The sequence below is a fragment of the Alosa pseudoharengus genome, unplaced genomic scaffold, assembly GCF_046254945.1.
Source record: "Alosa pseudoharengus isolate Yale_2024_CS ecotype anadromous, Long Island Sound unplaced genomic scaffold, YU_APseudo_1.1 YU_APseudo_1.1_scf_22, whole genome shotgun sequence".
Lineage (NCBI taxonomy): Eukaryota > Metazoa > Chordata > Actinopteri > Clupeiformes > Clupeidae > Alosa > Alosa pseudoharengus.
This window is the reverse complement of record NW_027468680.1, coordinates 10,597,753-10,614,104: the sequence shown is the minus strand read 5'-3', so window position 1 is coordinate 10,614,104 and position 16,352 is coordinate 10,597,753. Positions and strand designations below refer to the sequence as shown.

Here is a 16,352-nt window from a genome sequence, read left to right as displayed (position 1 = left end):
CTAGCTAACGTGAATTAGTTCACAACGAAGTTGTAATTACCCCAAAACAGCTCTTTATAAAGTAATGCACACCAAGTTATGGCTTATCCTAGCAAGCAAATATATAAACAGTCATACAATTGACACAATGCCTATTTTCTGACAATTTACATGAGTGAATTTACCAACCTGAAAATCGCTGCTCCAGGAGGCTGATCTGACGTCCCTGGCTGCCTGCTACACACGCAAAAAAAAAGAACAGATAGAGCGGGATCTGCGTTGGATAGTAGGAACGATCAAAAGCCAACATACATGGAAGCTGGGGTAAAAAAAAACATAGCGGGATCTGCTTTGGGTAGTAGGAACGATCAAAAGCCAACATACATGGAAGCTGGGGTAAAAAAAACAGATAGCGGGATCTGCTTTGGGTAGTAGGAACGATCAAAAGCCAACATACAGGGAAGCGACTTCAGGCCGATACCCCTGCGACATTATTATATGGGAGGATTCCATGCTGATCTGAAACCGACATCGGGCAGACGTATGTGTGCTGTCTGGGTAGCATGTTAACATGCTAGCATGCTAACTATGTTAACCATGTTACTTAGTTAACTTAGCTAATCATTTTTAGCAGTTATGTTAACTAGCATGCTAACATGCTAGCATGCTAATTATGTTAACCATGTTACTTAGCTAACCTAGCTAATCATTTTTAGCAGTTTTGTTAAAAATGCTAACAATGTTAGCAATGTTAACATGCTAACTTTGCTAACCATGCTAACTAGCTACAGTGGGTAGGAGTCATAGTTGATAAAGTGTTGACATAGTTGATGACAAGTTAAAAGTTGTTGATAGACAGCTAGTGAATGTATATAGTTTAAAAGTTGAATGTAGATAGTTTAAAAGTTGTTGATAGACAGCTAGTTTAATAGATAGATAGTTTAATGATCGTTTAAAAGTAGACCGTTTAAAAGTTGAATGTAAAAAGTTCAGTAGTTTAATGGGTTACATTGTTTAACAGTGGATTATTGTAGTGAGGACTTTTATTTTGAAACAGTTTTGGGCAGAGGAAACAGTTGAATAGGATGTGTAGTCTTAATTGACCCAGATTGTATGCTTAAAGCCTGAGGCTGCAGGTGGCCTGAACACCTGCCATAGGATTCTAATTGCTTAATGGCCGTATTATGATGTCATAATAGGCAATGTTAAGTCTATGGGGAATTTTAAAAAGTTTTTCTTTAATAGTTTAAAAAGTATAAAAGTTTCAAAGTTGAAAAGACATAGCAACCCGATCTGTTTGAAGACCTACGTTACAAAGTTTGAATGAAGTTTCTAAGTTAAACTGTTCAAGAGAAATTGCGTCTAGAAAAAGTGGTAAGCGGAATAAGAAGAAGAAGAAGAAGAAGAAGAAGAAGAAGAAGTTGCCTAGGAAGAACAGTACAGTGCATTTTCATGCACTGTAATAATGATATAATTAAATATTATATTAAAGATATATAAACAATATACAGATCTATTGAATACATATCATACACATAGCCTACTGTTTACAAGACAACAACTTACATTAAGTGCAATGTGACCATACAAGCAACAGTAATGTAGCATAGGCCTAAGAATGTAGCCTACTGTATGCTATTCCGAAATGGAGCAGGTTGCAGGCTACAGTGTATGGTAGATGGATATTGCCAGCTATTCATTCATCTGCTGTTCCTGTTTCTTGTGACGTTTACAAGGTTCTGTTGTGTCCAGGGCGTGAGGGATCCTCAGTGTTTTTTGTTTTTTTTTCTCTGCCCAACTCCTGGTTCTTGTGGAGGTAGTCCTGAAGGGAGGGCAGGGGAGCTTGAAGGGGAGTAGTGCCCATATAGCCTACTGTTGGCTTCAATCTGTTCCTCTCCTTTTGTGACTGTTCTGAACCAGATTCTTATGAAGATATTCATTGACTAATGATAAAGCTGTGGAAGACCACTTCAGTTGTTATAGGAAGCACATCTCTACTGGGCTGTTCGGGGCCGTCCTACCCGACGTAGTTGCCAGGTACTTGAAGCGCGCGCGGCAGTGTGTGTGTGTGTGTGTCAGCTCAAAAGTGGTTCATAGTTGGACTAAATATGCTGTGCTCTCTCACTGGTATTTTTTTATTTCCTAATCAACATGCATGGGCAAGAAAATGTATGTGAACCTAAATGTTTTTCAATGCTAATTGGTCATGAAAAATGTGCTCTGCTTTGGGCTTTGAATGAGGTGACTGAGTCTATGTAAACCGTACACCTAAGAATAGCAGCGGCCAGACAAAACTGGTCCCCATGGCAAGCACTATTCATCTGGCTATAAAAATGTACAACTGTGTATTACACAAGCATAGATCAGCATCGTTAGGCAAGCATAGTTCAGCTTTTTTGTTAAGTTAAGTTTTGTTTGTTAAGGTTTTTTTGTGTGCAGTCAGCATCTTGGCCTACAGAAAAGATGCATTAGGCTACTGTAACCCTTTCCGGCTTTATGCAAATCCACAATTATGCATCGTAGATCTACTAAGACCTTTTTTTTACAAGGCATAGTTCAGGAGATGGTTTTAGTGAATAACCTTTATAAACCAAATAGTTGTTCACCATTCGTTCAAAGTCATTCATTGCAGGTACTTTTTAGCACTACTTTTTTGTTGCCACTACATTCTAGTCATTGTGGTAGCGACACAGGGTCAAACAGTGACAACACAATTTGAACAGGAAGAGATTCACAAATGTCAGTTGATTGTGTCGATTGTGCACTAGCTACCACAATAATATCTGAAACCGATTACTGTATGAAAATACAGATCAGTGTTCGTTCGTTGTAAGTGAACAATGACCGCAGCGGCGCGCCTGGTTACAGCCGCAGGGGGTCCTGCTTCTTTATGCCGATTTCGCGGTGCCCTGGTCGGTGCAGTTCTGGGAGACTGCATCGGCGGAGAGTTCGAAGGGACTGAAGAGGTACCTTTGGATCGAGTTCTGCAGCATCTGGAAGGTTTGGAGGACGAAACTCGTGGCGATTGTGAGTTGTTCATGGAAACAGTATTTTGGAGCAACGCTCAATTGTTTTTGTAGGCTATGTATGGGAAATTAGTCAATATACGGCGTACTGTTATGTAGGCTAGGGTACGCCTGAGAGCTCCCTTTCACTATGAAAAAAGATTACGATTTAATCTCCTGTTTTTTTCTTACAATGTGTAGATCGAACTAACAAGTGCAAATAGGCCTACTCAAAATCATAATCCTGATAAAATAATCACTGATGTTAACGACAAAACACACTTCAGCAGACGTTGCGTTTTGTGGTAGCCTACCCTCTTGAGTAACGTTGTTTGGGTTGAATTCTGCTGTTTACAGGCATATTGCAGTACAGTGATGACACTGCGATGACTCGCTGCGTGGCTCATTCCCTGCTGACCAGGGCAGGGTTTGATGAGCAGGATATGGCCAGAAGGTAAAACACAATCACTGTTTGATTTATAGTAGCCCATACGTAAATCTGATGGAAATATCAGTCAGAACTCGGCACGAGTAAGCCTAAGTCAATCACAGACGTGAAGTTTATCTGTAGGCCTACTATACTACGTATGTCCAACATGGCACCTTTTCAACAGCAGCAGTGTGGGCATACCAGTTCCTTACCAACTCTTTTATCACAGGCTGACTTAAGTTGGCGGGGTTTTATTTGTACGTGTCAATTCAGTTCAGTTAACAATTTAAAATAGCCTTCTTAAAATACCCTTCATACAAAACACAATTATAGAATGTATAGATGTTCCATTGTTTTTTTCTAATGCAAAAGCTGTGTTTCTTGTCAATCCTTACACAGTTACACTATTGTTTATGATTGCTCATTGGGTGTATTGGAAGTAAATCTTGTGTTTGTGTGTGTAACCTATGTGTAGAATATAAGTATGTGTGTACATGTCAAGCAACCTCCTCTTTCTGTAAACCTCTGTTCCAGGTTTGCTAAGGAGTACAACTTGGCTCCTGGCCGGGGCTATGGCGCCGGCGTCATACAGGTCCTCAAGAAGCTGGCGTCTCCGCAACTCAGCGACGTCTTCCAGCCTGCACGCGCTCAGTTTGGGGGACGTGGATCCTTCGGCAATGGGGGCGCCATGAGGGCAGCACCCTTTGCCCTCGCCTTCCGAGAGCGAGTAGACATCAAGAGGGTGAGACACACACACACACACACACACACACATATTAGACAAAACAAAGGCTGTAGTGATATGACACAGTTCACCCTAGCCCTTTACCTGTTTTTTGTTATTCATTTGATATTTCTTTTTTAAACCTAGTCTCCAAAATTACATTTTAGAAAAGGTTGGCATCCTTAGGGGAGAAAATACAAATATTGTACATAAACCTGAATCGTGACTGCTTTATTTTTGTTGTGCTCTATGTATCTAAATCCAGGATTAGGTTTAGGTTTTTAGTCCTGGCGAACTGACCTATAACACCTTTTAGCATGCACAAATAAAGCTACATTAAATGCATGCTTAATATTTATTACCATCTGTAATATTAGAGCATACTTCATGTTAGTCGAAGTTTCAGTTCTCAGGGAGAACTGTTTTGGGTGACCAGTGGGGTATACTACGAAGCACGTTAGACATATCTAGGCTATGTAGACATATCGAGGCTTGACAAAGCCTTGACTCAGGGGTATACGTTAAGTGATACTATGATTGCAGTTATATTTGTCAAACTAGGCTTTCAGCTCAGATCTGTGCGTGTTCTCGGTGTTGGGATGACTTTGGCCAATCGTGTAACGTGGAGACGCACAAGACCGCCTCTATTTAAAAACAATTACTTCCGCATTCATGAACGATAGCTTAATCTACACTGCGGTCATTTTTTGTGTCTAACCTATAACATCAAATAAAGCAATTGTCATCAGTTGTTGTATGGTATGCACGTCCATAGTGTGATATTTGCACGCACAGCACTATTAAAGCGCATTTGAGATCAAAAATGTTGGTAGAGGCGGAGCTCCATCTGTAAGATATATGACAGAATCCTACACGTGAGAACTTCGTTTTTAAGACAATTGATTGGTCAGTGTGCGGTAGATTACACCATTTGAGCTATAACTTAGCACATAACCTCCTCCCGACCAGGTTTGGTTGACAGCATAAGATACCATGGTGATATAGCGACACTAAAACAGATCCACTTTCGTGTCACAGCATAGCCTGGCTTTGAGCGCAACATACCTCGCTAACCCACTAATCGAGATTCGTAGTACACCCCACAGTTATTCTGTTTTTATTTTCATTATCAGCTAAATGTATGTTTATGTCTCTCATATTCTAAAATCAAGCATCGAACCAAAGCTACACTGTGTCTATCTGTGTAATATCACTCTCAACTGTCTCTAATCTCAGACAAAATAAAGCAAATAAAAAATCCACAAGAAAAAGCAAAAGTGATGCCTAACACAGAACCCTTTCTTTTCAATTGACTGAAACATCTTAACCTTCTTGAAACATCTTAACCTTAACCACCACCTCCTCCTCCTCCTCCTCCCTCTGTTGTCTGTTGTCTCCTGTCTGTGCTGCCGTGGCAGTATGCTCGTCTAGGGGCCATGCTGACTCACTCCTGCTCTCTGGGGTACAACGGAGCCATCCTCCAGGCTCTGGCTGTGCACCTGTCCCTGCAGGGGGCGCTAGCACTCCCCCAGGACTTCCTCAACACACTCATCACTGAGATGGAGGAGCTGGAGAAGGATGAGTCGACCCGCAGCGACGCCAGAGTGTGAGGATCTACGGTTTTGTGCAGTTACACTCAAGGGACCTTGACCTGTGATCTTTCCAAAAGTGTTGATTATAAGTATATATACTCTTTTGATCCCTGCATTTATCCCAATCACACTCAGCACACAGTGAAGTGAAGCACACACTAATCCCGGCGCAGTGAGCTGCCTGCAACAACAGCGGCGCTCGGGGAGCAGTGAGGGGTTAGGTGCCTTGCTCAAGGGCACTTCAGACGTGCCTACTGGTCGGGGTCCGAAGCGCTAACCAGTAGGCCACGGCTGCCCCACTTGTACTGTATGTGTGAGGGGTAGCTAAACCATATTGCAGATATAATAAAAAACACTATAATCAACTGTTCTACTCAAAATATACCTGAATTAAGATGGATTCGTAGAGTAAATTCTGATTAGGCTTTTGGTGAAGGTCATGAATGTAAGTGTTGTCATGAATGTGTCTTGTTTCAGGCTGAATGAATCGGAGTTTCCATTTTGTGCTCGTTTGCATCGGGTGAAAGAGTTAATGGAGAGGAACAAAGTCAGCATCGAGGAGGTCATCTCTGAACTCGGTCAGTAAAGCGGCAGAGTGAAGGCCAAATCAAGGGTTAATCCAGCATCATATCTGGGTGGTGGGATTATGGCTCTGGTGAGATTATGCCAGTGCTATATTAGTCATAATGCACAGCCTTATGCCAAATCCACTTCCTCAACAACACACGTATAGTAGGTGTGAGAAGAGACTGTCCAGACTGTTCATTTTAAAGAAATTTAAAGGCAAATTGATTTCCTTATAAAAGGGACAAGATATGAGGGCATGATATTCTTTGGCCTGATAATGGTTTGCCTGTTGGGGACTGCTCCAGTTGCCAAGTAGTAGTCAAATCAAGAGATTAAGTCATTTTTTTATATATTAGTATCATGTATAGCCCCCTGTCAGATTATCTATATGCTACAGCAGCCGTTAATGTCACAGTAATGTGTCAATAGATTGTAAGTAAACCTCTGACCGGTCCCTCTTCCATCTCTGTGGTCAGGAAACGGTATTGCTGCCCTCCACTCTGTCCCCACGGCCATCTTCTGCGTGCTTCACTGCCTGGAGCCCCGCGAGGGCCTCCCCGAGAAGTATGGTGGCCTGGAGAGGACACTGGCCTACAGCCTGGCCCTGGGAGGCGACACGGACACCATTGCGTGCATGGCGGGCGCCATCGCCGGGGCGCACTACGGGATCGAGGCCATCCCGCAGGCGTGGCAGCGGTGCTGCGAGGGCTCGGAGGAGGCCGACATGCTGGCACAGAGACTGCACAGCATGTACCACAGGGCGCCCCCCGAAGGCGACGCAGGGTTACTGAGCTCCGGCAACAGCCAGATGCACTCGCGCAGTGGTGGCAGCTCGGAGCCTCAACCCCCAGAGTGAACAGGGATACTCCAAATACACATGCGCAGTATGAGCACACACACACACACACACACACACACGACGAACACAAACATCTCCTTGCAGAGTGAATGTTTGGACAGTGATTCACTTTACATTTATATGTATACATTCAGACCTTATCTAAGGACCCAAATGTGCGCACACAGACACACACACACATACATACAAAACAAAGATGTCCCCCTGTTTATGCAAAGTGTTTGAACACCAACACGCATGCGCACACATACACATACGCCAACAAACCTCAATTAACATACACAAGAACAACATGACATGCTACACACACACACACACATGTACAACATAGGCACATGACACATTCTGGACAATGCAGAGTTACACCCAACGGCCCAACCGTATAACATCCGCAGAACCTCCGGTCTTACACGTATGTCTGAAAGCCCTAACTGATACTCAAACATTTCTTATGCAAGTTAGACACACACCCACACACACACACACACACAGGGTGGGGATAACCAGCTAACCATGCCGCACACACACAAACACCTTATTTTTGCACTACACTGATTTTGTGCAAATGCCTCTGACATTCAAATTAAAACTTTTGATGTGAAGCTGTTGTTATTATTGTGTATGCCCAGAGAAAATTTGCAATAAAATAAAGATAATTAAATTATCTGCAAATATGTTGTTATACCTGTGTGATTATTTCTAAAATATTATTATTTCTGCACCCTACAGCTCTCTTATAAATTCTATGCAGGTGTTGGGTGTGTCAAGCACTTGTGCTACAGTGTCTAAAAAGCTAGCCATTTGGACACCTACACAAGCATATCCTTGCAAGTCCCTGAAAAGGAAGTTCTAGTAGTAGAAGAAATGTAACTGCTGGACCTACATTTGAGCACTTTGCAATGTGAGATGTTATAACTATTGGACCCTTATTCGTGCAGTTGACAAACGACACCAGTGTGTGTTCGTGAATGAAACACATGACACATTCTGGACAATGCAGAGTTACACTGATACTCAGACATTTCTTATGCAAGTTAGACACACAAACACATTCATGCAGTCAGCAAACGACATCAGTGTGTGTTCGTGAATGAAATGAACAAGAGGCTTCCCAGTGTTTGTACTACATTTATTGTTATATAATCAGTTCTGCAGAGTACTTGTTGATAGACCAGGTAAAGCACTTTCTCAACATTAACACTTTCATAAGCAACTCTGTAAGTACACAATAAATACACATCTCGGGGACTACACAGTCCAACTTACTACACATAAGACTTGTTCAAATAAACATCTCCAACAGAGACACATGAGGCTTTGTTCTGTTCCGTAGCAGGGGAACACACTCTGAACAGCAGATCACCTCACTTCCAAAAGGGTGAGGAGTAAAGCATATCCCACGATATGTTCTAAGTTTAGGAATGACATCCTTAGTTACGTAACAGATTATGCCACAGAGGAAACACTCACTATGCGCTTGAATCAACCGATAACGACAAAAGGCACACCATTGACCACTGCTGTCAACTGACCACTGGCCAAAAGGGGGCAGACTTTTCAATGACAATCTCAGTTGCAGAATCAGAATGACAGAAAAATCTGCAAACTTGAAGCCTTTTTTTTTCTGTGGCACTTGGTACACCAGGCTCTGTTGACAGCAGTTGTCATAGCAAAGCGTCAAGTGGGAGGGATACAACTACATCCATTTCAGTATACATCCATCAATACAGAGGTGAATTCCAGGAGGGTCAGAAAGCAAGACCTGCTTAAGCATTTGCTCCAGTTATACAGCTAGCTAGCAGAAGACCTTAATCATTAGCTCTACCTCGTCACTGTTGTGTTGATTAGCTAATTGGAGAAAAGATGTACATGAAATACTAACTTCCTGACCCTAGCCGTTTAACCTCTGCATTGTGCTCAAACCCAGCAGTATCTCTGGGGAGCCAAGCTCAGGCCTTGAAATGTCACCCAGTTCTAGAACCATTCTGAGTTCCATTCCAGAACCCCTTTAAGACCCTCTCCTTTTTTTTGCATGTTGTGCATTTCATTTTGTTCTTGTGTTGTTCCATTTGTAAGAACTGGTGAACCAATAAGGAATCTATGGCACTTGAGCTGTAACTAAAACACACAACCAGCAACGGCACAGACACAAAGCACACACAGCAGGTTATTGAGGAACACACCTTTGGCCTAAGCTGCCTTTCTGTATTATAGCCTAATTATGTGCTTGTGTACTGTTGAGATCATTTGACGGTGCTATTGAGTGCGCATTGGTGTGTGCGTGTGTGCTGAATTAGGACAATGTGGTGTTGGCTCGCAACATGCTTAATGAAGGTTCAGAATGAGTAAGAGAATAAGGGGATTGGCCAGGATTGCAAACCATCCACTACATTTCTAATCATTCCATTGAGAAATATCTCCATTGTGCCTTGTCTAAGGTGTTCATGCTTAAAGGGTATGTCTGTATGAAGGCAATTAACTTATTTGACGAATTGGCTGTGCTAGTTTGTAGAGTAAATGAAGATAGCAGGACTTCTCTACCAAATTATGGCAGGAGGTTATGATACTTGTCAGTTGAGTGAGTTGAGTCCCCACTGCTCTCTATTGGTGTTAGTATGACATGCAGAGAATTCAGGTGCAGGGAGATGCAGCGAGGAGTTTAGCATAACCATGACTAGCAATAGCTCGGCTGGATGGAGAGAAGGGTTGCCAGTGTAGCCATGACGACATTTTCACAAGGTGACCTTGTGCTTGTGAATGATGTACCAGTAATGTCAGTTGGTATCACTGAAATGATGGATGCTGTGAACGGCCTGGGATTTCTCTATAGATGCAGATACAATCCAGATTTCACATGTCCAGAAGTGTTTACATTTACAACCAATGCCATATAAAAACCAGTAGGCTCAAACAGGGCCCTTTGCTGAGGCCAGAAATGTAGCCTTACATTCTACAGAGCCCTACAAAACCCTCAGAGCTTGTAATTGAAGGCAACTCACTTCAGGTCTGTGTTATTTTGTTTGGTTATTTTTCAGGCCAACGTCATGTGCACTAAACTGGTAAAGGTCTACTTTTATGAAAACAGAATTCTTGTGAGGTCACTTCCTGTCATTGGGATGATGGACAGACGGATGGTCAGCATCGGCAACCCTGTCATGGAATGGGCAGAACCTTTCGTCGAAAGCACAAGCAGGAGTGTTTGGCCAAGCAGTGGGTGGGTCTAAGTCAGAAGTAGGCGGTGCACTCTGTGTAACTCAGGCTGTGATAGGACAAGGCGGTGCACTGTCTCCTGGCCTCGGGTACACGGAACCATCACTCGACCAACCAGAACAGTCTCACCTCTCCTCTCCTCCTTAGCCTAGAGAGAGAACAGAAGGTGCCATGTCAATCATTGGTGTCTAAGTTTCAATCTGGTCCTAGAGGGTTTCCAGTTGAAATATCAAAACCAACGCAGATACTTTGTGAAATGAAAATAAATCAGACTTTAGTGTAATGCTCTTCAAAAATGTAGCTAAATGTTGTTATCTGAAATGCTTAAACGTTTGTTTATGCAGTTGGAAGGGTCTATAGTAGGCGGACAGCGATAGGTCATATGGCTATCAGTCTTCCTCATACATTACCTTCACGAAGGAGGTGCAAGGGAAAGTGGCAAAGTCAGATGAGACACGCGCCCCAGGCTTCTGAGTCACCACATGCTCAGCTACCTCATCCTGAGAGAGAGAGAGGGGTGGGGGGGTGGGGGGTGGTCGTGGTGGTGAGGGGGGGCATGAGAAAAGGCCAGATAAATAGGGTGCATTGTACAAAATGCAGAACTTGGCTGCATCTGGACTTACAAACCTACATTGCTACATTATAACATGACTTACCTTCAGACGGTCTAGAGTTTCACTCAAGGACTGTAGTCTGGCTGTCTGCTCTAACAACTGGGCACCTGGGCTTACTACACACACATATGGAGAGAGAGAGAGAGATATATAGAGAGAGAGATGTCAACAACAATTCAGCAAGTGTATCAGCAAGTGTATCTTGTCCACACAGTATGTATTTAAGAGTGTGTGTGTGTGTGTGTGTGTGTGTGTGTGTGTGTGTGTGTATGTGTGTGCATGTGTGTGATTGTGTGTGTGTCTGTCTGTGCATGTGTGTGTGTGTGTGTGTGTGTGTGTGTGTGTGTATGTGTGTGTGTGTGTGTGTGTGTGTGTGTGTTTGTGTGTGTGTCTGTCTGTGCATGTGTGTGTTTGTGTGTGACTGTCTTACCTGGTGACTTGCCGGTGATGTCCACCACCCTGACGTTAGCGCTCATCTGCAGCAGTGTCTCCAGCAGCTGCTGGGTCTTGCGGTAGAGCGCCCCTGACTGGACCTCACTGCCCCCCCGCGCTGGCAAACGGGGCACACACAGGGGGGGCAGCGCCGCAAGCTGGGCACGCATCCTCTCCGCCTGTGATCACACACACACACACACACACACACACACATCAGGCACCGATTTTACTTACAATTTACTGCAAAATACGAGAAAATGTCCAATGTCACTGTGAAGCGGGCGTTTTATGGTGTTTTAAGCCCGCAACGTCGTCTTCCAGGCAGCGCTGCATGGAAGGCACTAGAGTTAGGCAAGGGTTAGGGTTAGGGTTAAGGTTAGGGTTAGGATTAGGGTTAGGTGCCTTGAAGTCCATGGTTGCAGCGCTGCCTTGAAGTCGACGGTGGGGGCTTAAAACACCATCGAACCAAGCGTGATGATATCATGCAACTATCTGAATACAATCTTGAAAAAAAATGTGAAAAAGTTTAGTTAACAAATTGTAATAATATGTTTTGGCTGAGATCTAGATACTGGGGGGTGGTAGTGTAGTGGTTAAGGAGCTGGGCTGTAGCGTGCAGTAGCCTGAAAGTTGTCGGTTCAATTCCCGGCTTCCACCATTGTGCCCTTGAGCAAGGCACTTAACCCCAAGTTGCTCCGGGGACAATGTGATCCCTTGTAATGACATATGTAAGTCACTTTGGTCCAGAAGTGTCTGCTAAATGTAATGTAATAATAATTTAATAGATACTCATGTACGCCTTTGCTGTGACACAGCTTAATGTGCGCCCCTGGCATTGTTTGATTTTTGCTTTTTGTTTTATAGTCAAAGTACCTTGAGTCTGTTGTTCTCATTCTTTAGATGCTTAATACTGAGTCTCTGAGCGGCGATCTGCTGCATCAGCAGAGGAGAGTCAACCACCTGCATTCCAACGCCTGGACACACACCTAAAGAGAAACACACACACACATTACACACATGTGGAAACATACATACACACACACACACACACACACACACACACACACACACACACACACATACACACACACATGCACACACACACACACACATACACACACACACACACACTCACCCAGGAGCATGCAATAACCTGGAGTACCAACACACAAATAACATACATAAACAACTAAACCACCGCACATATTAAGAAAGGAGAACTAGTGAAAAACATCCCTAAAGTGAAATGTTTAAATCTTCAGACCATCCACAAGCAGTTGAAAGACAATACAAACACGACACAACACACACACACACACACGCACACACACACACACACACACACACACACACACACATGCAGATAGAGTGATTCCTGAGAGAGAGAGACAGAGCAGCTCTCCTCAAAGCCTACCCGGGGAATAGACAACTCCAGCCTCTGAGTATGAGAAAAGCAGCATGCAAGGACAAGACAGGAGAAACAAACAGAAGACAGACAGAGAGAGAGAGAGAGAGAGAGAGAGAAAGAGAGGTAATGATGAAGTGATAAACGTGTGGTAAACTATGATGAAGAGAAAAGACAGTCATTAAACAAAAAAATACCTTTCTGTTCCTCTGTGGGTTTTGGGCATAAAACAGTGAGGCAGAGTTAGAACACATTGTAGATTGATTGTCAGAGATATGTACTGTATTCAGAGTCATGATTTCCAAAAATTAAATCTCAAGTAATCCTACAGAAACTTCACATAAACTCACACACATACACACACACAGCCCGTCTCACCTCCTGTGATGCCAGTGACAATAGAGGCGATGCCAGAGTTGGGACTTCCTCTCAACCCCTCGATGGTCATCTTTGATTGGCTGTTGATGCGCTGCTTTAGCTCCGCCTTTTCTGACTCCAGCTGGTCAATGTCAGCCTGCAGAGCATCCATGGTCTCTTCAAACTCCCTAAAAAACAAACACACACACACACACACACACACAAACACACATTTTACATTAGAGACATATATTATAAACACCAATTACAATGGAAACAGTCCTTTTCTAAAGCCATTGGTACACACACACACACACAGACACATAGTGTTAATTTCGTCAGATATATGTAAAAATATGTTCGTCAACAACCTTTTTTTTCCATGACTAATAAGATGAGAGGATGACGGACTGCATCAATGTCCTGAAACACTGACTAAGACTATATTAACATGCATTACTGTCGACAAAAAAAGACGAGACTCAAATGTTTTGCATGAAACAAAAACTAAGATAAATTCTTTCTTAATTTCCATCTACAAAATGAGGAGACAGAATATCCAGCTGTTACGCCTTCAAAATATTCCAAATGAGTTCATGCGCAGCTTTCCTGTAGGCTTGGCTTTGTGCTGTTGCTGCGACCATGTGGCTGCAACACGAAACTACATGGAGCAAGAACGCCAGAGATAGCAGGCGAACTATTTAAGCCTTATGCCACAATGTGACATAATCATAAGTTGCACCTTCTCTCATACATATATGAATTAACATCCCCCAGAATGTCCATACGAAAATTTTTCGACAAGTAATGTCAACTATTTAAATAGTTACACTAATGATGCAAAGTTTGATAGCAAGTAAACTAATGAAGCTAATATGGAAAGTTTGGGGAATGTGTGGTGTTTGGGCACATACAGTATCGCCATCTAAAGTAGTGGAGTAAGACATTCGTACTTGGGTCAACAAAAGGGTTTTTCCTTTGTCATGTAATAAACGAAGATAATGACAGTGGTCCAGTCAAATCCCCTTGCTGAGCTATAACTGTAGCTCGACTTAACTGTGCATGTAAATGTAGCCTACTGACTGACAGAAAGTCAGAATGAGTAATTACAACTGAAGGGAAGCCCAGTATATATGATGTGTGAAACACTATTTAACTGAAATGGTAATCAGAAATAATTTGTTATTAAAAAAAAGACAAAAATCTTTTCACTAAAACTAGGCTAAAATGACCAGTCTTTTAGTCGACTAAAACTTGACTAACAAAAATGATATTTGAATGACTAAATGTGACAAAGGCTAAAAAGGGCATTTGACACAGACTAAGACTAAATTACACACTAAATAAACACACACATACACACACACACACACACACACACACACACACACACACACACACACATGTAAGGACAACGGAGTTCCACTTACTTCTCTTTCTTTTTCAGCACAGCGAGTGTCTCGTCCAGTTGAGTCTGGATCTTCTCCACGCGCTCGTCCGCGTCTTTAGACGAGCTGTCCAGCTTCTTCTCCAGCAGACTAAGACGAACACTCGCCTCGCTCAGTTCTTCTCCCTAGAATCACACACACACACGTGTACATACAAACACTGTTCATACACACTTAAATAGCACAGTAACTTGCCTCAATCACACTCAAATGGAAGACACTACAGTTAGCTTGTTTTTTAATACTGTGTGTGTGTGTGTGTGTGTGTGTGTGTGTGTGTGTGTGTGTGTGTGTGTGTGTGTGTGTGTGCTTATGAGTCTACCTTGATCTTGAGTGATTTCTTCAGCTCCTTAATGACGGTCTCTCTGTCCTCCAGCTTCAGGCCACGGCCCTCAGCATCAGTAAACTCCGCCCTCAGAGCGGCAGCACGTATAGCTACGGGTGGTGTCTGACATGGGACAAACAGAACCACCAGAAAAATAATAACAAAGAAGACACAGATGAGGAAAAATGTGTATCTTGCAAATGCATCATTCTTGAAAATATATCTTGGATCTTAAAAGATAAAGTTATCAACATGAATATGCCAAATTCATTGGCCAAATTCATTTGTCATGATAAAGCCGTTAATATTTTAACTTGCAGGACTAAAACACTGAACAGTCAACACAGCTTTGGTCTTAGTGTGTGTGTGTGTGTGTGTGTGTGTGTGTGTGTGTGTGTGTGTGTGTGTGTGTGTTCTCCTTACCCCAGTCTGTGGTTTCTCAGCATCATACTCTCCCTCCTGCATGGCCGTGGCCATTTTGTTCATGGTTGCTATAACAACGCTGCATGACTGGCGCAGACACTCATGTGGGTTTATTCCCTGACTTCCATAGATCTGTCAGACAGATACAGATGTACAGACACACGGACACGGACACACACACACACACACACACACACACACACACACACACACAGAAAAGGCAGACATGTTACATGCTGGAGAAGGTACTGCTTAGGATGCATATTTGTTGTTTCTTTACACTGGTAGTTAATTATAGTGTGTGTGTGTGTGTGTGTGTGTGTGTGTGTGTGTGTGTGTGTGTGTGTGTGTGTGTGTGTACTTGCATATGTTTTGTGTATTTGTGTGTTTGTGTGCGTGTAAATCTTTATATGTCTGCATACCTGCTCTGCTGCTTTGAAGGCCATATCCTCCACTTTGATAGCGGAGAGCCCTTCCTGTTCGCTAAGGGGACCAATCAGCTGTGCGCCTGCTGCTGCTACTTCCTGTAGCACGGCCACCACCCAGGTCAACTGCTTCCTGCACTCAGACAGTGTCTCTGACACCTGAACACAAACCCCACGGGCATGACTCAACAAACCAGGACACAGCAAACCATAACAGAGCATATGCGTCTCTCATATTCAGACCGTATACAAATTGATTTTTGAAAGTCTGGACCGCAGTCACTCAAAATGCAATACACAAAAACAACACCAATCCGGAGTGTAGGAGGTGATGGAATTTACTAGAATAATAGCCTATGTCGTTACCACAGCAACACATGTAGATAGGTTGGTCATCTCTGTACAACGGCACGGCAGAGTCCAGCAGTTTATTACACTATTAAATCTGTTCTCTGTATATAGTCGTTTTTTTTTCATGAAAAAGAAATCCCCTCATGGTCTTAAAATGGTTTAAAACTAACTTTATATCTTCTTCCTCATTTCAGGAATTGTGA

General features: G+C 43.0%; 2 protein-coding genes across 2 annotated transcripts in view; one reads left to right on the top strand and one right to left on the bottom strand.

Annotated features, from left to right (window-relative positions):
- The first annotated feature begins 2,707 nt into the window (after positions 1-2,707).
- adprs (ADP-ribosylserine hydrolase) lies at positions 2,708-7,794 on the top strand. The gene is made up of 6 exons (XM_076300488.1): positions 2,708-3,006; positions 3,342-3,438; positions 3,949-4,156; positions 5,557-5,744; positions 6,208-6,308; positions 6,774-7,794. The coding sequence occupies exons 1-6, from the start codon at positions 2,820-2,822 to the stop codon at positions 7,151-7,153; spliced, it is 1,161 nt and encodes a 386-aa protein (XP_076156603.1). The 5' UTR covers positions 2,708-2,819; the 3' UTR covers positions 7,154-7,794.
- Positions 7,795-8,269: 475 nt separating this feature from the next.
- dctn1b (dynactin 1b) overlaps positions 8,270-16,352 on the bottom strand; it is a 34,187-nt gene continuing 26,104 nt past the window's right edge. Inside the window, exons 21-30 of the mRNA XM_076300487.1 lie at positions 15,796-15,957; positions 15,374-15,505; positions 14,948-15,073; positions 14,608-14,750; positions 13,199-13,365; positions 12,289-12,401; positions 11,411-11,591; positions 11,023-11,096; positions 10,777-10,866; positions 8,270-10,514 (exon numbers count right to left, since the gene is read on the bottom strand). Coding sequence (XP_076156602.1) covers positions 10,377-10,514; positions 10,777-10,866; positions 11,023-11,096; positions 11,411-11,591; positions 12,289-12,401; positions 13,199-13,365; positions 14,608-14,750; positions 14,948-15,073; positions 15,374-15,505; positions 15,796-15,957 — 1,326 coding nt within the window. The 3' untranslated portion in view covers positions 8,270-10,376. The remainder of the gene's footprint in view (positions 10,515-10,776; positions 10,867-11,022; positions 11,097-11,410; positions 11,592-12,288; positions 12,402-13,198; positions 13,366-14,607; positions 14,751-14,947; positions 15,074-15,373; positions 15,506-15,795; positions 15,958-16,352) is intronic.